Source organism: Lichenostomus cassidix, chromosome 5 (genome assembly GCF_008360975.1).
Source record: "Lichenostomus cassidix isolate B80296 chromosome 5, HeHo_3.0, whole genome shotgun sequence".
Taxonomy (NCBI): Eukaryota; Metazoa; Chordata; class Aves; order Passeriformes; family Meliphagidae; genus Lichenostomus; species Lichenostomus cassidix.
The window spans coordinates 32,727,027-32,750,682 of NC_139486.1; the positions used below are offsets into that span (position 1 = coordinate 32,727,027).

Consider the following 23,656-nt stretch of genomic DNA (forward strand, 5'->3'; position numbering starts at 1 on the left):
TTCCACACATCAGACATCTGATGGCAGTGAAGGGAACATCCCATACAAATTGCATGGCATGCTGCTGCTGTGATTCCAGGAGTCCAAGTAACTCTATAGTAGTAACTCTATAACTCTGTAGTAGTTGTGACAGATAAGCCAGAGCTGTTTGCTGTCTCTGCTGTCACCCTTCCCACACACTTAATCTTCACCTGCTCTAGATCCAAACGCTCTAGAAAATCTAGCCTGCTATTCACCCATTTCTTATTCTAATCGTGACACCTTCCCCCACAATTCCTTCTTACATGCTCTACCTTCTTCAACCAATTCTCAGACCAAAGGTTAGTGAAAGAGAGGAAAAAGATTTACGTTATAAAGTCTATAGCAAAATTGTCTGTGTGCAGGCATTACAAACCCATCCTAAGAGGTGACAGGGAAAAGAGACACGTCACTAAACATTCAGCAATAAAGGAACTGAGCAGTTCCTCTGAAGGAACCTGATGACACAAACTTTCCCAAACAGGAAAACCTCATTTCTATGTCTACAGATCACAGACCAGTCTGGAACTAAGCAGTACTGTCTTAGAAGGTCAGGTTTTTTAACTGTCTTCTATGTTCCACCCTAAAAGCCCCTCCCTATGATATTGCCAGGAAATGACCCCAAGTTGTTTCCCCAGTCACCTTTGTTTTTTAAATTAAATTCTTGCACCCCGAGTGTCAACCTGCAGCATGAACCACTAATAGTTTTTAGGTCAGCTCACCTGTGATCACCTCCTAAAGTCACACATCTGTGTCCAGCTGCTACTGCTCTGCTCACTGCGTCAGCCAGCATCTGGGTAGCCAAGCCCACTGACCGCGGGTATAAAACCAGGTTGTTGTACAGTGCATCGTTGGGAACTTGAGTGAAATTCAAATCTCCAAAGTCGTGCACTTGGCATCCTGGGAACACAGCAACAAAAGGAAAAAGTGACTTATTTAAATAGCTTCCCAAGGAAATGTTCAAAATCAGAAAATCAGTTGGGCAAGTATGAAAGAAAGAACAGGAAAGGAATGGATCCACTTGACTATTTTCATGGGATGGAAACTCACAGCATTACAAATGAGAAATTTTAAGGCAACATTATCAGCTTAAGTTTAAGACAGCTTTAATTTAGCTGTAAGCTATGGCAGTCATAAAAAGTCACTTAGAAAAAGTTTGGGGTTTTTTAAAAATTATTTCTTGATGATTTTTTAACATGAAAAATTATAGTCTGCATTGCCACCTTCCTTACCATTTCAACAGATTGTATACAGCCTCAAAAGAGCTCAGTTGCTCAAAGATGCCTAGGCCTACACATTTCACTAACTATGCTTGAGTCCTAACAGTTATTTGACATTTTTAAGGCCCCAAAAAATCCAGGCACAAAAGTGCCATGTAACCAATAATATAATTTTCTTACAGTACTTCCAGGCAACTCCATGGAGCATTCACTAGTGTTCTGTTAAGAGAACCTGTCAATTTTCTCAACATAAGATACTCTAGAAGGCATTTTAATTCTGGGACTTTGATCCCAGAGCTCTTTGAGATCGTTTCATTGCCAGGTACAGCTTGATTTGCTGTTGAAGCCTGAGAACATTCTGGGTATAAAACTCAGCTTTTCCTCTCAGAGACTCCATTTGAGACAGGCCTCTCACGACAGGCTCTGATGAGGGCAGTAAAGGCCCCAAGGTATTTACAGCTACACCAACAGTGGCTTAATAAGACCACCCTGAATACCAGTCATGCCTGTCCCCTTTGCTCTTCAGAATCACTGGTCTGTTTGCAGTTCAAAGCATCCAGGCATCCAGGCCAGAGCTTGACATTTTGCCTTTAGCCATCCTGTGCTTGATGGGGCAATTGGAAATATTTAAGGCAAGTAAGTCAACATGAAGAAACAGCTGAGCTGGGGCTCGGCTCAAAAAGATCCCTTTTTGATGTGAGGAAAACAAAAAAGCAGGCCTGAATAATCTATTTTTTGTTACAGAAGTTTGCAAGAGATACAAGGGAGATAAAGGTGTCAATCTGAGTATGAATACACATATAGTTACATAACTAAGATGTGCATATACACAACTGTCCTGTTAGAACGAATGACCAGTGTGGAAAGGCAGCATATACAGCTTACAAGTGCAATCCTCAGTGGTTCAATGCCTCCCTCTGATGGTCATCAACACAGGTGCCTGGGGGCACAATTCAGCCAAAAAATTAATAAATTAGCTTGAAATAGTCTGCATAGTAGATCATTCCCAGATTAACTTCTTTTGACCAGAACAGGTTAGGGAAAGATCACACAGGCATTCAACCTGCAGACCAGGAGATGGACAGCTGCCATTTATCCAGCCTGCACAGCCAGAACCTTACTTGTATCAGGTATAACAAATCTACAATTTTCCTACTTAGGAGCCTTTCTTAGACTTTAAATTAAAAAAAAAAAAATTATGAACATACTTGCAAAAGAGAGTTCTCTGCATGCCTTTTCAAGTAAGCTCTTAATGTATCCCTCTGGCTCAATTCAGTGATGCTTATAACTGGGACATAAGATGCCTTTTAGCAATCTGTATGATCTGCATGACAAGGCTGAAGTTCACTTCCTATCATAAGCAAAATACACACAGTAGTCAGCAGTTACTACAGTAATTTCCCTACACAGATTTAGAAAATTTTCTTCTGTAAAAACAGGCAGCTCATGTCAGGTGGCATTTAGCTGGAAAACATCTGGGCAGCAGCAGGGAAAGCTTCCCCCCATCCTCTTCTACTAGGAAATTGCACCAACAACAGAAGCAGCAAACTGATAGTGGGAGATTCAGCTCTCCAAATCCAGGCTGTTTGCTGCCATTGCCCAATGGCACACTCATACCATAAATATAGCAACTCTCTGAGGCAGCAAATGGGAATTGGAAAAAAAGCACATGAAACATGGGATAGAAATTTTCTCCCAACACTGCCAGTTTACACTGGGTACTTGTGAACTGGACATTTAAAAAAAATCCTAAATTAATAGGAAAAGTAAATCCTCTTCTGAGTCAACTACTGTCAAAAGAATCTGGAAATCCCAGTTATTAGACATTATTTCATACTATGATATATAAAGCTGCTTACATGAAAGCATCACTCCTGGAAACTGTTTTCTCAGATTATAGTCCCATTTACTAAATCACCACAGACACAGAAAGGCTTTTTGAGAAGCAATGACTATTATGAACAATGTTTATAGGCAAACTTAACATTTTACTTCCCATGAACGAAACAAAGCTACCATCCTCCTTTTCAGTATAAACCCATTGGCTTACGCTGGGGACTTTGTAATCTTCTCTGAGACACTGTCAAAATGTTACACAACAGCAAACAAATTACTCAATTCATTATGACCAGTGCATTCTGAAGCTTTTTTTTCCCAAAACAAATCTATTCTACCCCTCCAGAATTGTCCAGGGCGTGTGTGTTACATAAATATAAACAAAGTGCATACTTTTGTTTTACATGAATAGGAAATTAGGCTAGCAAGGTTCCCACTGCAAGAGACAGACTTCAGCAGCCTAATTTAATCATAATGCTCTTGCTTGGAAGTTCATTACACAGTGTCTATTTCACTTTAACTGAATAGGTATCTGCTGGAAGAAATTTTCTACTGGGTACAGACAGGTGATGGCTCAGTAGATTCCTGTAAGCTGTAAAACTTCCCTTCCTAAAAGGCAAGTGCTTGTCTGAGCAATTCCCATCCTTTCACTTCAAATTTTGGAAGGTCTGGTTTAAGACAAAGTTTCTGTAGCTGTACATACTTTAAAAGGCTTCATCTCACACAACAGCAACAAGCAAACCCAATCCCAAGTGCTCCCCCAAGTCTGTAGTCTCAAGTTATCCATTGCATAAAAGGAGCCAAAAAATATTTTCCCAACCCCAAATCAAGCAGCCACCTCAATTCCCTTTGAAAACTGCTTAAAATTTTAATCTCATATGAAATTCAGTGCACTTGACCTTATGACTTCTCCAAAAACGTCAGTATCAGGTGTTGGGAAACATTTGCACTGTGGCTTGCATCAGAGAGAAGGGTGTAGCTATTGCGTCTGCCATGCCATCAACAAACCCTGCACAAGTTCTAATTCCCTTCAAATAAGCTTAACCCAGACAGTTCCTGATAACAAGAGCACAGTGAGGCGCTTACAGCCATGAGGAATCATAATGCCAAAACAGCTCTCCTCAGCAGCAAGCACCTTGTGCTTTAGATTGTTACAGAAATAAGGAGTTATTACATTACTTAACCCAGACAGGTAACGCTGGCGAGGAAAGGAAAGCAGAATATATTAGAGATTACTGAAGTTCTCTTCCTCCCTCTTACTGGCTGCAAAAAACTAATATCTGACCACTTCCCTTCTTCATATTCAAATGAAAAATCTGGGTTTGGTTTGTTTTTTGGTTTTTTTTAATTTAACTTCAGTGCTTCATTCCCTGCTTTTCAGCAGGTGGTGTTACAACAAATTTCCACTTTTCATCCAAAACCAGTCCTCCATACCATATTCACAAAAGCATCTATCTGCCATAGGTATCTTGGTCTTGTGAGTCCACAATGAGACATGGGATTAACATTTCAAATGAGAAAGCAGTAATAGATCATGGGTACCATAAAGCAGATCAAAACCCAACTCTTTATGTAAAGTTTTCCCTCGGTTATCTCACTTTGTGCCTCCCCCAGTAACTCCACTCCTTCAACAGCATTCATAGTAAAAAAATAAACCAGGATGTGATTTAAATTTACTCCAACCCAGAGAGAATTATATAGGTACAGAAATTCAGCTAAATAATGTATTAAAACTAATTTTATAATATAAAAGTATCTAAGATGAAGGGCATCACTAAAAATTAAAAAAAATAAATAAATACAAAACCCCCAAGAGCTCTGTTCATTGGTCCTTGAATCTAGTCTCCCTGTATTTAAAGATTAGGAAGAAATAATCAGTTCAAGTTTTCCTGATCTTCATCATCATAGCATTTATTTTTAAAGGTGTTTATACAAAACTGACATGCAGAACAATTACAGTTAAAGCACCAAGTGGCATTTACCCCAAATTTAAAAGTTTCTTTTAAAGCCAATTTCATAGACAGAGCGCAACCTCAAGTATGCACCAGCCAAATGGGAGAGGGAAAAACAAACATGAAATCGATGACTGACAAAGCTTTTTATTCGAAAGCAAAACCAAGCAGATTGTGTACTCCACCAGCATGGGAAAGGGAAGAGAATCAGAACCAACTGACTGCCAGGACTGCACTGACTCTGTATTTTCACTGTTGGGATTTTTCTCCTAACTTCCAAGGCTAGTTGTAATCATGCAAATATTGAAGGTACAACATTCAAAAGATAAACCACAACTGCTGAGCACAGTTGTGCACAGCAGAGCATACTCCCCTCGGGGAGCTTACCCTCCCCTGCTCAAGGCAAGATAGCAGTGAGGTCTGTTGGGAAGAAGCAACCTAAAAACAGCCTCAGTGGAGGCCTCCTCAAAACAGCTCTGCTCCAAAACCCCAGCAGGGCTCCTTCTGCCTGCCAGGTAGCTGATTCCTGGCTGCCTTCCCTCGCGGAGGGAGCAGCACCTGCCCTTGATGCACTCTGACAACTGGCATAATTTCAAAGACTCATTGCAAATGCCAGTTACAATCAGCCCCTTGGGCTGCAATTTGAGTTTTGACAAACCACTGGTCTTTGAAGGTAACCAATCATGGATAATCCACATTTGTGAGGTAAACAAGAATAGCACAGTCTCTTGGATCTTTATCTATCTCTATATAAATAAAAAGAGGTAATTAAGTCTAGTTCCAGAAATACATAAGTATGTTTTACAGATATTATTAAACAGAAGTGTTTGGGCATGCTTGTGTCTAAGGGGAAGGAAAGAGAAGAGAACTGCCATTTACCCATTCTGTTTCAGGCAAAAAGGGGGGGAAAGGTGTGCCTGGATGAAAAAAAAATGCATTCCTATTTCTGCTTTGTAGGACAGAAGAATTAGCTGTTAGTTCTTTATGCTATACCTAAACTGATTTTTTTCCTGAGAATGTTCCTAGCAAATGAATACTTAGCTTTGACAGTACTAGCATCAGATGTGATCAGAAATACAAAGACATGAACAGTAGCATTTCTTACCTCAACAATGCAGAGATCTAACTAAACAACATGCTGCTTAAATGCCAGCAGTTATTTAGAATCTTGCCTGTCTCCCATTTCAACTTTATCAACAGCAGAAAATGTAAGTAAAAAAGCCAGATTTTGATGTTACCTGTACAGTGAATTTAGACTTTATTGGAATTCTACAGATTAGAGATATTTGACTGGCTCTACTAATGTCTTTACAAGTTTAAAATACTGAGTTTTGCAGAGAAACAACTGAGATAAAAGCTAGTGCAAAATTAATCTAGAATCTAATCCAAGAATCCATTCCTGACAGGTCTTGTTTCTAACATGCAAATCCAATCTTAATTCAAATACAGGGCAAAGAAAATGGTACAGTTTACCATAGTCTTCAGGGATACAGGCAACTCTTTAAATACCTTTACTGGATGGACTGATGAAAATTTTTTCCCAACAGTGCAGCTGTAAATCTTGCCAATTCACATCTGCTGAATCCCAATACCTATACTTACTTACACAAAACTGGTGTATAACCAAAAAAATGTTCATCTTCCTCCTAAACTCTTCACTGAAGAAGATTTAGGTGGAAAAAGAGGAGCTATGTCACAGCTGCGTCACAATTCATTGTTAAGATAGATACTAACCATATGAGCTATCTTGGTGAGGCAGCAAAGTTGAATTACTTTTTTTGGCAGCAGATGTCAATAGGAGTCCAATGGTTTTGGGCAAAGCAGAAGTGTAACTCCAGTGACATGGGGATTAACAGCTCCACTCCTCTTTTAGAGGAGGTTACTCCTTTCTGAGTCACTACAGTGACCTCATGAAACCTATTACTGAAGAACTTTGATCAAACAGAGGAATGGCGATATGACACTCATTCTCTCTGACAAGTATAGCTCTACTTAGTGTGTAACATGTCCCTGCAGTTCACCAATTTGTCAAGCCAGCAACTCAGATCCAAACTTTGCTAATCAACTCTACAGTAACCCAAATCCAAGCCTGACTAAGCTCAGCAACTCAGCTGCATCCAGTTCTAAATCAAAATCAAAAAAATATTAGTTCAAGAATCAACAGTCGACATGCAAGAATGAATACTTGGGAAGAAATCTTACACTTGAGTTGTTCCCATGCTAGCAACAGCGGAGGTGTCCTAAGTCACCTCAAGGGCTACATAAGACACAGCAGCTACCCATGAAGTATAAAACTGACTAAGGCCTTTCTCTCTTGTAAGAGGAGCAGGCAAACTCTGGATTGAAGTTTGATCAGATTCTCTGCCTAATCTGCAGCAAACAGGAGAGGCCCAAGAAATCTTCACTTTAAAAAACTTCATACTTTGCACCTTCTATAGCTTAGCCCAAATGCATCTGTCACCTATCTTCCCCACTCCTACCCATCAAAAGTCAAAAAGCCTCCACATATTGCACCCATTTCTGTTTACTGTTAGAGCAATACACAGCTCTACATGCTTTGCACCCTTTTCTTCCCCATGCTGAGGAGTTAGGGGTCTCTGTTTTCACAAAGCACTTTTACTTCTTTGGCAAGATGTTCTTTAAGGTGATAACATTTTAGTTTCCCTTAAGAGAAGAGGCAAAGCCAAAAGAGAAACATTGCCAAGGTAAATAAAAATCCCCACAGGCAGAGTCAGTTATATTTTAAATTACTCCTGCTAGACCTCCACACCCACTGCTTTTGGCTTGGGAGATGGACTCCTGCTACAGTAACTCTTCCTGAGTACACCTTGAGGTACTACCAGCATGTAACAGTATTCTCTCCACTTCTAACAAGGGGATGAAAATCAAATTGGTGGCTCAGATTCATCTCTGACAGCCTGGTACAGACTAGCAATAACATCTGCCTCTGTGCTCCCTCCTCGGATCTCAGCCTAACCATAAACAAGCCATTCATAGGCAGTCATTACTTGGGGTGGCCAAGAAGTTACCACACCATGTAGGTATGGTCACAGAATCTTTCACGGGAGGGATCCCCCCCCCCAGAAAATAGAAATTGGAATAGCAGCTCAGAACATTGCAATAGGACTGTGAAAGAACAGAAATTAGGATAGGGTCAAAGGAACAATAAAATCCCCTCCCAAATACATGAGCCAGTGAAAGCAAAGTGCAAAACAATGCAAAAAGTGGAAACAAAGATTCAGTGTTCTCACTCTTTCTGATATGGCTGGAGCACTATCATCAGAAGTCATTAAATCAGGCACACAAATATATGAAGAGCCATGTGGCTGCTTCATATCTAAAGTAACAAACAAACAGCATATGCATTTAACTACCCAAATGCTACCTTTTAGAGGACCCTCCAAAACACCTTAATTTTGTACAGGTCGATATGAACTTGAATTACAAATGGAAAATGAATAAACCAAACCTTAAATTTTTAGGCAAACAGAAGGGTCTGATCACCAGAAATCCCTTCCACTTGAAAGAAGGCAAGGGCAATTTTCACAGTAACTGTTAATACAAAGTTTTCATTACAGGAATACTGCCTCTTTCCCCCATCTGTACTTCTTTAGACAGCCCAGAATCCACTCTCACTCTTCTACTGGGAAGTATCATTCCACATTTGGCCTCATGTCTGGTTTCAAACTCGTAATGACAAGGGAAATCAAGTTTACAGCCTTCTTTCCCATTTAAGCAGGGAATGGGGACATGTAACAAACACTTCCCACATGCACTCATACACATGGACCCTATGGCCACAAATGCTTCAGAACTAGACTATACAGATGAACAAATCTTTTATCTTAGTGAAATGTTATTGCTTTTTAAAGGAGAAACCTGGTCTGAAGAAGGATAATTTGCCTGTTCCTGGAAAACAATCAAGATCCCATGAAAATAATTAACTCTTATAACAAAACAGATAAATAGAATATCCAAATTAATCATGAGACTCATACTGTGGCTCCATTCATACTGTGGCCTTCTTAAAAGTATGAGAAGAAAATTCATAGTGTTAGAAAGACAAAGAAAGCAGCTAAAGTTTTGCCACCAGTTCAGCATACCACAGGACTCCAAGTAATGCCACTATTACAATAGTACTGCAGCCAAAGCTATCCTGGCATCCCAGGGAAGAAAAATAAGCAGCCCACACATAAAACTATAATTGGGTAAGTTTCCATGAACAATAAATGTGCACAGTACAAAAGGCTACATGGCAGCATCCTCCTCCAACTACCACCCTCCCCTCAAGCGAATTGTCTTTGCAGTGTAAACCACTCATCTGTGCATGCTGGTGAGTGCCACTGTTTCAGGATGGGCCCTCAGAGCAGAACCTGTGCTTAAAAGGGCTGCAGAGATTTAAGCAGCAATAGACATCGACAACAACTTAAAAAACAAACCAACCCTACCCCAGGGGAAGAACATGCCTAGCAACAGGAAACTGCAACTGCAGAAGGAAGAAATCCCAGAGCCTCTAAAAACTGGAAAGGAGCAGCATGACAGTATCTCCAAGTGCATTATTGATTAATGAGTAAACAACCTAGAAGAAACTTTGTTTCTATCCCCACAACATTTTGATACTGGAATCCAGAATGGGCTTTAATTCCCTGTTCCTTCTACTTTCTACAAGATCCTATTGAAGTGAGCTTGTTTCAGGCAAATGAGAGGGCTTTTCCTCCTTGTTTTTAATTTTGTTGGGTTTTGTGGTTTTGGGTTTTTTTTTCCTTAAAGGATTCTTACAAAATGGAAACATTAGCTCTGAACCACTTGAAAGAGAACCCCAAGCCTTCCAGTATAAAATTCTGTCATTGATACAAAAAAATCTGCTGCCTCCAGTCTTATTTAGAATAGCCTCCTCCTTTCAAACCTAGCAATTTGTTAGTTTCAAATAAACTTTGAGCTCAGTAACTATTCCAGTACAAAGACCTGATTTAGATGATTTAGATGCCCTGTTTCACATTTGCTGAGGTTATAGATCATGTTCACTAGAATCCAAATATTGCCAAGGATGGCATGTGTCTGTACTTCACACAAAACAAGACAGGAAATGAATACCTACTCATCTGGCTGCAAACGGGGACTTTTCAGCTTGTGTATCGTAAGAGATGCAGGAAAAGCCTACAGGGCTACACAGAACAATTGCTTCCGTTTTGAAGAGTTCTTGCAATTCAGAATAAAACTGCTAGAGGGTCATTAGGCAATTATCTCTGTATGCATCTAAACACCACTGACACTAACCACCCATGGAGCACATATCAGTTCTTTCTGTGGTCCAGCCCTGCAATCCATCCCCATCACAAGGTTTCCAGTAACACTTTTTAGATTAAAGATTCTCCGAGACAGAGTTCATCTTTAATGGTTTCTATTCCTTGTGTCCTGTTTCTAGTAACTTGTGATACAGTTTTCTGCAGGGCTCAGCTTGTAGAAGTAATAGATGTGAGAAGCTAAATCACAATTAAGTGCATGGGTTTGCTTGGACAAAAAGACCAGAAACAGCCCATTCACAGAGTGGTATTTGCAAGCGTTTTCACAGCAAGACTTCAGACAAGAGCTCATACATAAATCTGAGGACTTCTCCAGAAAGTTTTGAATTTTATCACCTGAAAGCATACGAATATTTTAGGAACAAGCTGGTAACGAACATGGAAGAGAAAAAAAAAACCAAAAAAAACCCCAACAAACCAAACACCCAAAGCCCATCCTGTGTGAGAACCCGAGGCTCAGTCACTCGTCTGGATGCACCGAGCGCACCGAGCGTTTCAGACGGCCTCTGGCTCCTGCGGCTCTGCTGGAGTCACCCGGGAACAGCGGCACACGCTCCGTGTGCGGTGACGCGCTCGCCGTGCGCACCGCCGTTCCCGGGCAGCCGGAGCGCATCGCGGCGGGGAGCCGCGACCACGGGCTCTCTTTGTTCCCTCACCCCCGCAGCGCCCGGTGCGGCTCCTCCCGGTGCGGCATGCGACAAGCCTCTCCCTGCCGCCGCCGCCGCAAGGCTGCGGGCATCGCCGGGGCACGGTGCGTTCCGTGAGTCACTAGAGGCAGGTCGTCTCGCCCACCCGCGGCGAGCGGCTGAGTCACGGCGCCCCGAGAGGGGAGGGGGACGGTGCGGGCAGCCCCGCAGCCCCCGCCGCCACCCCCGCCCCGCGGTACTCACCGAGCCCGGCCAGCCGCTCCACCAGCCCCGCGGCGCGGAGGGTAGCGGGGCCGTGATCCACCCCGCGCCGTTTCTGCGAGACAAAGAGAGGGGGAACGCGTTAGACCGCGCCGCCCGCGGCCAGGTACGCGCGTCCCGCCGGGGGCGGGGGAACGGAACGGAGCGGCCGCGGCGCCCGCGCCCCCCGCGCTGCCCACCTGTCCCCTGGAGAGCGGGGCTCCCACCAGCGCCACGGAGTGCGCCCGCCGGTGCAGCGGGAGCGCCGCGTCGGGCTGAGCGCGGAGCAGGCGGGCGAGGGGCGCGCGCAGGGCCATGGCGGGGCGATGCTGTCGCGCGCCGCCCGCGCCCCGCTCTCTTGAGGGCTCCGCGCCGCCCCCCGCGCGCGCCGCCCCGCCCCGCCCCGCCCCGCCCCGCCCCGCCCCTCGCGCCCCCGCGCCGCCCGGCCAACGGCAGCGCGCGCGCCCGGAGGTGTGTCCCTCCGCGCTCCGCTCCGCTCCGCGCCCCGCCCGCCCCGCCCGGGGTTTTTCCACTCGCGGTCGCTTCGCCCCGCCGCCGCTGCGGGCACGGCTGCCGGGCCCCCCGGGGCCGATGGCCCTGCACGGCCTCCCTCCGCAACCCCCCCGCAGGGCCAGGGCAGCCGCAGCCGCGCCGCCGGGGCACGGGCAGGCAGCGGGGCCGGAGGCAGCGGCACGGGCGGGAGCTCGCAGAGCAAGCGGCACCTCAGCCGGGCTCCCTGGCTGGCCGCACCGAGCTCCCGAGAGCCTCCCGAGAGCCTCCGTGCAGCAACGCGGCTCCGTGGCTTTACGGAAGAAAGCTGGTGACGCTCTTCATCTGATGACCTTGATAAGCATTGCAGAGCCAACTCTCCAGCATCCTGCCTTCGGTATTGATCGCGGAGGGTCGTGGCCTGAGACGGTTCTCAAGACACCAGCCCTTCCCATTCGAGGCACATTTGAAGGATGATTAACAAATTATTTAAAAACGAGGGAAAGTCCCCACCTTTCTCCGCTGTGACAAGGCAACAGGACTCCCACTGCCAAATATGCGCTCTTTATGTACATGCTTGAAAGAAAGGCTGACAGAGTTCATGAGATGACAGGGTGCAAACATGGTTAAACTGGGACTTGCCAGTGACACACAAAAAATCCAAGCATACTTTTGCTTTTTCCTCTTAAGATTTCCAAATTCTCCTCCAGTCTATCTCAGTAACCACCCATGTCTTCTTGTTAATGTGAATTATCATTACCACTCCTCCAGGACCTCATGTTTCTTTTCCCTCCCGTTACTGACCTCACTCTTCACATTGCTTTTACCTCTTCTACCCCAAACTCTGATTTTCCTTTCCCCTTCTCCCTGTACCCATCTCCAAAGCTGTCATACCAGCTATTATAACTCCTGGTTATTTACTTCAGTCCTTCTCACCTGTCATTTCAAACATTTCTTCCCTCTTTCAAAAGCTTGTGACACTGTTCCCAATTTATTGGTTTTTTTCCACTTTCACTCCATCTATGAACTTCTTTCACTCTCTTTTGAACTTCCACACTTTCTCCTCCATTTCTGCAGTTCATTGTCTGCTATTGCTTTTTTTCCCCTCCAGGCCAGCTCACCTTTCCTCTTCAGAGCTCCAGCCCATCCCTCCACCTGGTCCCTTGTGTCATCATGAGATCCTGGACATACTGCACAAGAATTCCCACTGATACCAGTCATCAACCCCTCCTCCAGGCCAAAAAAAAACCTTGGTAGTGATTCTCCGATGTCCCTTGGTCTTTCATGTCCCTTAAGACTCCTTTGCTGCCTCTATGAGCACAAGTTAACAGGTTTCTATAAATACACCCAAGAACTCCGAAGATAAAATGAATGAAGTCAATTGCTCACAGAAAGATGGCACCTGCAATTAAAGCTAACATTCACTTGAAAACTGTGGGAGAAGGGACACAATAAAAAGGCCAAAGGAGTCAGGACAGAAGTTTGGAAGTCACAGAGCTGTAGCTTTATATTACTGCCAGGTAAGTCACACGAAGTAAAAACTGAAATGAATTAAAGAGAACTCAATACAAAGACTCATTAAGTCTCTGTATGCAAAGCCAAGTCACCAATTTATCACTTAGATGGCAAGAACCAGAAAACTCTGCTTTAAACCTTGGGGAAAATAAACAAACTCAAAAGAGCTTGTAGCTAAGCATGGTATGGACAAGAAAATACTTTTATGTAGTCGCAAATGGTAAAGACAAATGGGGGAAAGAGAATCTTCTGGAGAAGAGAAGGTTGCATGGAGAACTCACAGCAACCTTCCAGTACCTGAAGGGGGCTTTCTGGGAAGCTGGAGAGAGCCTTTTCATCAGGAATTATAGTGATAGCACAAGGAATAATGGCTGCAAATTGAAATAGGGGGAATTTAGGTTAGCTATTAGGAAGACATTTTTTACTGTGAGGGTGATGAGGCACCGGACCAGGCTGCCCAGGGAAGCTGTGGATGCCCCAGCCCTGGCAGTGTTCAAAGCCAGGCTCGATAACGCCTTGAGCAACCCGGTCCAGTGTGAGGTGTCCCTGTCCACGGCAGGTGGGTTAGAACTACATGATCTTTAAGGTTCATTTCAACCCCTTAACATTCTGTGATTCTAGAAAACTTCTGTCTTTCCATCCCGGCAAGAGATACACACAGCACCCCTGAAACCTGTGCCCTGTAAAACCCATGCGCCATAAACAGAGGAAGCAAGCGATGAATTATCAACATGTGCAAACCGCAGAAACTGCTGATGTCATTGGGATTAAGGCAAGACGCCCGGCGAGACACTGCAGCGGCAGATCACCCCGGGCGGGCACACAGCGGGCTCCGGCAACGCCCAGCAGGCGGCCGGGGGACAGCGAGCGGAGCCCGCAGCGCCCGCCTCGGCTCAGGCTCCTCCCGCGGGACGGAGACAGGAGGTGGGGCCGGGCGGGATGGGCCCGCCTGCCCGGCATGGCGGAGGAGCGCCGGTTCCGCTCGGCCTCGGGGGCGCCGATCGCGCTGCGGCGCCGGCAGCACAGCGCGTCGTGCCGGGAGCTGGCGGTGCGCGGCCCCCGCCTGCAGCTGCGCTCGCTCAGCGCCGCCACCTCCGCCGTCTGGCTGGCGGCCTACGGGCTCTTCGCGCTCAGCGAGGTACCGGCCCGCCGCCTCCCTCGGGCCCTTCCGCGCCTCCTGCGCCCTCCCGGGCCCCGCCTGCGCCCTCAGCCGTGTCCCGCTGTGGCCCCGGGGCGCTCGGGGCAGCCGGACGGGCGGGGTGGCCGCGGGGGCACGGAGGGCGGCCGGAGCCCGAGGGAAGGCGCTCGGCGCCCATCCGGGGCATGCCCGCGCACCGGGAGCGCCGAGCTGATGGGCTGCGGTGCAATCGGAGGGCTGGGCCGGCCTGAGGGTCGCGGGCTAACACCTGCTTGCTCCTGGTGGCCTCTCGGGTTCCTCCTTTTGGTTTGTAGCCTCTTGGCAGGGTAGATGTGTGTCTGGGTGCTGAGTGATGCCTGGCATGTGCTTGTGAGTCCAAATAACGCGTGCTTGCTGGGAGAGATGAGCTGTGAGAATCTGGAATAAAGGATAGATTGAAGAAGGTGAATGATTGTTCCCAAAAGGCATTTTTCTGAGTGACTCTGTACCATGACACTGTACCATGACACTGTACCATGAATGTCATCACATTTCACAGCTGAGGCACAAAGATGTTTGCAGTACAGATTTCAAAACCTGCTTTTGGATTTATCAAAAACTGGACCCAGACCAGTTATCTCCAGACTGAAGTCAGTAGCTTGACCAAAGAAGCTGGTCACTGTGACCCATGCTTTGAGTGTTGCACATCAATTTTTTTCAGTAATCTTTCCTAAGAAAGGAAGGTAGAGATTGCAATGTGAGTCAGGTGGCAGGAATCACATAGGAGATGTTTCATTTCGAGTTTGATTTTTTACAAAAGCACACACCCCAGCCAGTGGTTACCACCCACTGCCCTCCTGCTTGCCTTTACACATGCTCTTGCAGCCTGCATGCAAGTGACTGCAATTCTTCCTTTTGCCATGAGATCAGGTCTGTAAGTGTCTCTCTCTTTGTGTGGATTTCAGTATCTGTACTTCATGACTGTTTTTTCTTTCCCATAATAACAGACTTTTGGAGAAGTCCTGTGTACTTTCTGAAGCCATGGCTTCTTTAGCTCACGTGGTGGTACAGGCCTGGTTTGAGTGGTAGGGCTGTGTAGTTCTGGTTCTTCAGGAAGTGTCAGTTACAACTTTTATACTTTCATGGGTATGTGGCCTGAAATACATGGCCCAGAAATAGGTTGTAGGTTGTGGATCATTAGAATTTATTACCAGGTCGTCAGATGACTTACTGCTGACTATAGTTTCATCAGTTGTATATTAAAATATAACAGCAATCCCAAGATTGCAGCATGCAAAAGACATTGGTCTTTAGACAAAGCACAGGAGAAAGCAAATTTTCTTTGGACTGGTATTTAAGGTAAGAAGAGGGTGAGGCTTGAACAAGTTTAGACTGGCATTTTGTAATAAGAAAGCCACCAGGCCAGTGTTTTTTCCTGAAGAAGGAGGGTTCTTCCCCTCCGAGCATCCACCCTTAGTTCTAGTAAACATTTCAGAACACTTCTTTTCAGTGACATCATCTCTACAGATGCTGGTAAAATACACTGCCATTGACATCACTGGCTTGTTTGGGTTGAGATTTCTGCACTGAACTTACAAGGAAATAAAATTTTCTTGCAGTTTTCAGTTTTGGTCCCCAATTCTTTTAGTCCATACTGTGAAGACTGATTTAAATCTCATTATATATATATCAGCCAGCCAGGTGAATAAAAGGACTCTACCTAAGTAAAAATGCTTTACAGCTGTAGCCTTAATACTCCAATTTGCTATGCAGTTTTACTTTCTCTAAAGCTGTGTTAAAATAATTGTAAGACCAGAGCTCTGCCTTTGCTTGGCTTGTGTTACAGAATAGCATGGTGCTTTCTGCTGCCATCTTCATCACACTGATTGGCCTGATCATATACCTGCACTTCGTGAAGATTGACCAGGAATCCCTGTTGGTCATCGGCTCGCTGGGCATCCAGGTGACTTCATCCTATGCCTCTGGGAAAGAGAGCACCACCTTTATTGAGATGGGCCAGGTGAAGGATGTGGTTATCAATGAAGCCATCCATATGGTAATCATACACGATCTTGCTTCTCGTTTCCGTGGGCACGTTCAGATCCAGTGTGTTTTCATGAGCAGGAGTTAGCAGAGCAAGTAAACACAGCACCATCCATAGCTTTACTGACACCAGGAGCTTTGTTTCAGATTTCTCTCCTTATTGTCTCATCTCTCTCATTTAATGAACTCAGACCAAACTAATAACTCAAAAAGCCAAATCCACCCCTTAGATAATGCCACTGACATTGAGCTAGTGGGTTTAGCTCTTTGTGTTATGCTGTTCTTACAAATCCTGATGCCCAACTCCATTAGTAGTCAAGACAGAGATGAGAAGGTAAGAAAATACAGATGATGGTTTTTCCTGTTGCTGGGGTTTTCTGCCAGGCTCCTGTAGAAAAGCAGACCTTACACTTCCAGCATGTGTGTGTTCTTTTCAGGTTAATAGCTTAATAGAAAGAAAACAGGTAAAATTATTTCTTTATTGTGTGAAAGCTGTAGCTAGAAATTTGTAGACTTGACTGTGACTTGGTGCAATTTGCCTTCAGCCCCATGAGTTGAAACAGATCCTATTTCTGTGCTAACTCCAGGCAGTTTGATAGCATTTTTACACTCCAATTATTTTTGCCTGTTGTCTTGTAGCAAAAAGTTATCTATTACCTGTGTATCCTCCTCCAAGACCCTGAAGATCCTCAGGGAGTATCAGAGGTTGTGCCACTCTTCCAGGTGAGTTTGACTGAATGGTGGAGAAATCCAGATTGTGGTCTCTGTGTGTGCACCAGTTGTCTAAGCATATCCTTATTCCTCTACAGGGAGCTGATTACAGTTGTCTTTCCCTGGCTTGGCTGTCAGGGTGGGTGGTATTTGAAATCTCATAGAACTACATACTAGGGATGAGTTTTTTAATTTGCTCTGCATTCAAGGAACAGGGGAAATTGTGTCAATCTGAACCCAGCCAGGAGTTTGCATGAACTAAAAGTCTTTGGCTTACATAGGATTTTAAGGACTTGTAGAGTTTTCTGTGCTCAGGGTTACCACCATAACTCTCACACTGTGCTGCTGTTGGTTTTTCTCTCAGCTCTGTGTGCCAAAAATTCTCATAAAACCTCCTTGGCATTGGAATTACCTCCCCTGCCTGACCTGTTGACAAAGATCATGGTACAAGCTGTGACTAATTTGCTTAATGTATAATAACTTGTTTGTGTTGCTGTTACCCCATCTCCCCTCTCTCTTCTTTTGTTCTGACTGTTCATAACTCCATTTTTGGATTGGATTTGCTTTGTGTGTTCATGCCTAACACAACAATCTCCTGATCCTTGAGTGAGGTACCTCACTTAGACTGCTGAGCTGTGTAGCCCTCTCTGTCCTTAATTTACCTGCTGCTGGAGACTATTCTGTAATCTACATACAGTTTGTAACTGGATACAGTCAGTCTTCAGCTAAATACTTAGGAGTATAAATGGATTATTCCACTGATACTTGCTTCTAACTCGGTCCCACAATTATAAAGACGTTTAGTAACAGTAATATAAATTAGATATTTCACACATAGACAAGGGAAAGAGTGGATTTGCTGGAAATCAACAACTAATACATTCCAGATAGCTGCATTAAAGTACCTGATTTTACCTTTCCAGCTTCTAAGAGGCTGCCTGGCGTCTGTATGGTTTCTCTTTTATTTATTTATTTATTTATTTTGTCTCAACTCTGAACAGTTTTATTTTCATGGAACTATCTTAGTACTGATTGAGTTCACTCCACCATCAAAGGAGGTATACAAATTTGAACTTCAGTATCTGTCTGTAAATCTTAATTTAACATGCAAGTTAGTATGTTACTTAGTTTTGAAGGAGCAATGATTGGTAACTTTATTGTGTCTCCTTCACTGAGTTCCTGTAAGTTATGTCAGCCTTCAAAAATTACAACTTCCTGTGTCACTGAGCCCAGGAGTCCTTCTGCACTGAATTGACCTTTTGTTTTCTTAAGCAACACTTGCAAGGAGGCATCTGGTGGACTTTAAACAGTAATGCTGTTTTGGGAGCTCAAAAGTTATAGGATCATGGGGACTTTGGGACTGTGAAACGTTCACTTTCTTGCTGGTTTTAATCTGGTGCAGGTTAGAATTGATGAAAAATCATTGTACTTTAACCTCCGTTTGCTGTTTGGGTAAAATTAATTGATGTTTTCGGTTAACCTTCTGTTGTCCTTGTGTTAGCAGTATTAGCAGAGGCCAAGAGTCAGGTGAATGAATTCCCTGTCCTGAAGGTAGATTTTTCAGAATGGAGATCTTCTGGGGTGGTTGATCAGTGTGTGGAAATGTGCTTTTCCTTAGTCTCTAGAGGGAGTACAGCCTAATAGATATGGTGATGGGTGGGGAGGTGTGGATGTTCTTCCAGGCCATCACTCTGAACTGTGAGCTGAAAAAGGAGAGGATTTCTGATTTGGTGAGAGATTCAGGCTACCTGCAGAATGGTGCTGCATGTCTTGACCTGACAGCTTTAGGGACTGGCATTTTTTCATCACAGAGCAGGTGATGGAATGGCTTATGGAATGGCTTTGCATTCCTGTATCACCAGCTCACATGGAGTTTGATGGATTATTTCTGAATGAACATGTACAGGGGAGATCTGTTCACCACTGACTTAATGTGAGCAAGCTAATCAATTGCAGGTACCTTGTTACTGCATTCCTTACCAATACATGCTTCTGATAGCTTTGTGTCAGCTCTCCCCACAGTCCTATCTCTGCCTGTCTCTAGTGGGAAATTACAAGCTTTCCAGCTGTTTTACAGCCAGTTCAGAGCCTGATTCTCTGTTGTTTGACTTCTAGAGCTCCAAGCCACGTCTGGACTGCTTAATAGAAGTGTACAAAAGTTGCCAAGAGATCTTGGAGCAGAGGAAGACAGTGCCACAATCAAGTGGAATAAAATAGCTGAAAAAAAGGCAGCAAACTTTCAGCAGGACTCAGAGGGACACATGGAAAAGCAAGCAAAACTGCCCCATGAGCAGAACTTTTTAGGCTCAGATAGAAAAGGTTTTTTTCTTGCCTCTGCAGAAAAGAATTATGAGGAAGTAGGGCAAAGTGAGACAAGAAAATGCATAAAATTTTTACTCTTTCATGCATCTGAAAATTATGCTGAAATTATAAAATAACCTTGTCTGGACTGCTGTAAGTATGCATTCTTTTATTTCACCCTTTGTGTGAAAAACACACACCAAATACCAAAGCTGATGTGCAGGCTCAGATGGTAACTTCCTGATCACAGGAGAATTTCAGAAGGACAAGCCCAGAAAATGGAACTGTTGCATTCAGTTATGTTTAATGAAATAAACTTAAGAGAACAGAAGATTGACCTCTTCAGGGATCTGCTTGAAAGAGTCAAATGGGATGGGGCCCTAAAGGGAAGTGGGGTCCAAGAAAGCTGATTGATAGTCAAGGATCATTTCTTCTAAGCTCAAGAACAGTCCATCCCAATGAGCAGGAAGTCAAGCAGACATGCCAGGATGCCTGCATGGATGAGCAAGCTGCTCCTGGCAAAACCTGAACACAAAAAGTGTTCAAGTGAATACAGGGAAAATGTGAACCCATTGCTGAATCGGGCAGGACCTGTTGACACAGGACATGGAAAAGATGTGGCATTTAAAGGGCCACATCAGTTACTCTGAGAATATGAGGCACATGTGTTGAAAACTATGGTAATGACAGTGTGAATAAAGTTTTATTAATCTGGGCTCTTGCTAGTAACTTAAGGGTGGGAAATTCTTCTTTGTTGATAAGCTAAAAGTTACTGTAACCCTAAAATGGTATTTTTCTCTATTTTTCCACGACTCCTTAGTAATATAACTAAGGTAATTGAAGTGTCAAAACAAGAGCTAAACCCACAAGCTGGCAGGAGCCTGGAGTCATGCTTATTTTGCATACAGTGCTGTACTGTGCTTGTCCACATAATCTGGAAATGAAGAACCATACCATCATGCAACAGGGTAGAGATTAGGGGATTTGTGGTTTTTTTTCCATGGTGCCACAACGTTTGAAAGACAGAGGTTAGCTCACGTCACAGAAAGTATTCTGGTTGTCCAAGTGAAAGGCAGCAGGTGGGGGATGTGCTGCCGCCTTTTGTGTTGGAAAAGAAATGGTGTGTCAGCAGAGTGTACAGAGTCGTGGGCTCAAGAGTGTGCTGGGAATGCTGACTGTGCTGTAAAAATCCCAGGAAGTCTTCAGAATGTGCACTGAAAAAATTACCAAGAAGCTGTGTCACAACAGGAAGTGTGAAGGATTGTTTTAGCAATCTTTTGAAGGAGTGAACATGGTGTAGCCATCCACTTAAAGGTGAGAGAAGATCAGCAGAGAGAGACACAGAATCAGTCTAGCACAGATTTGTACCAGCTATGTGCCGGGATACTAAACACAATCTTTGTTCATTTTTGTTTACATCAAGAATATTCTGGCTTTTAAAACAGTTTCTTTCATTCTGAGATTAATACACAAATTTAATTAACGATTATTTATTCATGAGCTGCATTTTATTAAGAACAAACAGAAATCTCCCAGTATCTTCCAGACAGCCTTTTACATACACACAGCAGTTAGGAACACAAAGGCTTTTGTCATCTCACTCCATGCTGCATTAACAGTCATTGCCAAAAGCATTGATTAAAATAAAAAATTATTTTCTCTACCAAGGAATCATACAAAGTAGATATCTACACAGGGTGGGGTGTTTGAAGACAGGTAAGCTATAAATAGGAGGGATATGTGCATCATCAGAGCAGGGTGGTCCCTGAAACACTCAAGTATTGGTGAATATTTTTAAGAAATAAGGAAGACAGAAAGCTCTATGTGTCATGCTTCTCAATTTAAAGTGCAGTTGTGGCAGAAAATAATGAGCTTCAGGAGAGCTCCTGTTTATTTAACATCTCTGCTTCCTGATTGCCCTGGTTACAAGTCTCCTCAAGTCTCTGAGGACATGAGTGTTAGCACTGTACAGAAGTACAGCCTGTGAACTGGAGACTCCTATGCCTTGAGCATCCCCAGCACTGATGACAGCTCCAGCCTATTCTGAAGCTTTGTTACTGGTGGGATACCAGAAGCAAACTGTCAAACAAACCTTCAGCTACCGGAGAAATTGTTAGGGGCACAGGTGACAGAGTGAGGAGGAGTAACACTTTGTGTGTTCAAACTGACATAGCTATACTAAGATCACTGTGAGAGAGAGAGGGAGAGAGGAAATACAAACTACTATCAGGATATGTAGTCACTGAAAAGTATCTAAGGGAAAACAAAAATTACTAAATACCTTCTTAAAATTACTTTTGGCTCAGAAAGCTTCTACTCTTCCCTGTACCTTCAAGGGATGGTCCTTAAATTCGTAAGAAGTGGGTACATTACAGTATGTGCAAATGAGGCCACTGTTCATTTCCTGTCTTAGGTCTGCCATATTGTTTCTATAACTCACTAGGGGGTGGTTTGGGGTTGTGTTTGTTTTGTTCAGTTGTTTGGGTTTTTTTGTTTTATATAACAAAGATGCTGCTGAGGGATTGCTTAGAACAATTGCTGTCTGTCCCCTGCTCTTGTCTTTTAGTTAGTGGCTTTGCACCCACCATAAGCATGAAAAAAAAACTTCTTGATGTATCAGCTCCCCTGTGTGCATTCGTTGGATGAGGCAAGGTTGCTGGCAGGTACTAGGGAGTAAAAACATTGGTATTGTTTGTTTATTTGCAAATGAATTTGGGTTGCTATTACTGACTTCTGCCTAGTGGTTGGATTCATGTTGGTTTAATTTGGGAAAGTTGCCCATGAATGCATAATTATTATGAAGTTAGACATGGTACTTTTGAAAGTGGTTATTCTTCCTCAGCTTTTTTCGAATACTCATCAAAACAGCTGAACTTAAATTAAGTAGATGTAGATTTTTCATGAAGAATTGCTATTTTTATTAGTTTCAAATTTAATAACCTTCTCATAAGAAAGTCCCTTTGAAACAGATTGAAAAAATCAAACCTACCAACATTCTTTAGGAAAGTCAGAAGAACATGAGTACACATTTGCTAACTACCTCCTCCTTGCTTATGGTACATGAAGGAAGCAGGAGTTGGAAAGAAGCAGCTTCTGTCAAGTCAGAATGGCAGAGTTTGTCTGGGAAGATCTGTCCTAATTGCTGAAAGACAGAAAAACGACAAAATTTGCTTGCCTTGTCTTCCTTTGTCTGAGATAATGTGCACTTCCAAACACATCTACAACAGTGATTATCAGAAAGTCTTTGAAAGTGCTTGTCTGACAGTGGAGCATGTGACACACTGAGCCCTGCCCTGCAGCAGTGATCTAATGTTCATCTACTGCACAGAACAGTGTCAGCTTCTGACATGCATCAGTCCTGTAAGAGCCAGGCCATCCTCTGACACTGTTCCAGTCCCAGTGGTTCTGAGTACTCAATATGCAAAGACCCTAGCTTTCCACCATTATTTAAAGTTGAAAATATTTGTAAGTACCACTGAACTCTAATTCTATACTCACAATTTCAGGTCTGAAATGACCTTTGACTTTGCATCAGAATTATTCTTGTGAGTTTAATTCCTCTTCCTTCTCAGTGATGTCTTTCATGTCTCAGCAAGGAATGTAAGTTTCTGTCTTTTGAAAGCTGAAAATAGGAGTGGTTGAAGAAAATGTATGTGCTTGTAAAGCAAGGCAGTATGGTAGGAGATAGAAAAATGTGTGCAGATGTAATGACTGGAGCACTGTGCAGGCAAATGACCTGAGGAATGGTGTTTTGGATGGAGTGTGTCATGGAAAGAAAACTCCTGCACAGTCCACCAAATCAACTTCTATTGTTTTGGTTTTTTTTTTTTTTTTAAGGGAAAGTACATTGCCCCTCTACCTCTAAGGAACTTTGCCTATTATTGTGGAAGAAGAATCAGAGCCTGCATTAATAGGTGGTATATTACCAACAAAATCAGCTCATTGGGAACAAGCCCTCAGAGTAGAGTGGGTCCCTTAGTGCTTCGGGGCACAGAAGGAAAAAAACACTGATTTTCAGTCTCCCAGAGCTTCTTAGCAAGTGTTCTGCTTCGTGAGGGCTGAGTGGAAGACAGCAGTGAAGGAGTTGAACGGTAGTTAATGTAGCTGGCAATAAGAAGTGTTGCTTCAACAATCTGGGGAAAAGAGAAAATTATTAACTGTAGGTCAGTTAGAGGTGAGAATGCCCTTTGAATTTTAGAATCTATTGACTGCATAGCTTTTGTAAATGGCTTTCTTCCACGGAATTGTTCAGTTCTAAAATGAA

The 23,656-nt window shown here is 43.8% G+C and overlaps 3 protein-coding genes across 4 annotated transcripts in view; 1 reads left to right on the forward strand and 2 right to left on the reverse strand.

The window, feature by feature from the left end:
- ARG2 (arginase 2) overlaps positions 1 to 11,582 on the reverse strand; it is an 18,319-nt gene extending 6,737 nt beyond the window's left edge. Inside the window, exons 1-3 of the mRNA XM_085062126.1 lie at positions 11,417 to 11,582; positions 11,220 to 11,292; positions 741 to 918 (exon numbers count right to left, since the gene is read on the reverse strand). Coding sequence (XP_084918252.1) covers positions 741 to 918; positions 11,220 to 11,292; positions 11,417 to 11,533 — 368 coding nt within the window. The 5' untranslated portion in view covers positions 11,534 to 11,582. The remainder of the gene's footprint in view (positions 1 to 740; positions 919 to 11,219; positions 11,293 to 11,416) is intronic.
- Positions 11,583 to 14,150: 2,568 nt separating this feature from the next.
- On the forward strand, positions 14,151 to 20,106 carry PIGH (phosphatidylinositol glycan anchor biosynthesis class H). Its single transcript, XM_085062129.1, has 4 exons — positions 14,151 to 14,358; positions 16,184 to 16,393; positions 17,020 to 17,103; positions 19,207 to 20,106. The coding sequence occupies exons 1-4, from the start codon at positions 14,179 to 14,181 to the stop codon at positions 19,306 to 19,308; spliced, it is 576 nt and encodes a 191-aa protein (XP_084918255.1). The 5' UTR covers positions 14,151 to 14,178; the 3' UTR covers positions 19,309 to 20,106.
- Positions 20,107 to 20,878: 772 nt separating this feature from the next.
- The window catches only part of PLEKHH1 (pleckstrin homology, MyTH4 and FERM domain containing H1), a 49,438-nt gene continuing 46,660 nt past the window's right edge, over positions 20,879 to 23,656 (reverse strand). For both annotated transcript variants that reach the window (XM_085062124.1, XM_085062125.1), the window contains exon 29: positions 20,879 to 23,525. In XM_085062124.1, coding sequence (XP_084918250.1) covers positions 23,349 to 23,525 — 177 coding nt within the window. In that variant the 3' untranslated portion in view covers positions 20,879 to 23,348. The remainder of the gene's footprint in view (positions 23,526 to 23,656) is intronic.

Bases quoted from the DNA above. Each gene is read 5' to 3' on its own strand.
- PIGH (XM_085062129.1), top strand. From the start codon at position 14,179: ATGGCGGAGGAGCGCCGGTTCCGCTCGGCCTCGGGGGCGCCGATCGCG. The intron at 14,359-16,183 runs GTACCGGCCCGC...CTTGTGTTACAG, and splicing joins GGCTCTTCGCGCTCAGCGAG to AATAGCATGGTGCTTTCTGC. The intron at 17,104-19,206 runs GTGAGTTTGACT...TTTGACTTCTAG, and splicing joins AGGTTGTGCCACTCTTCCAG to AGCTCCAAGCCACGTCTGGA.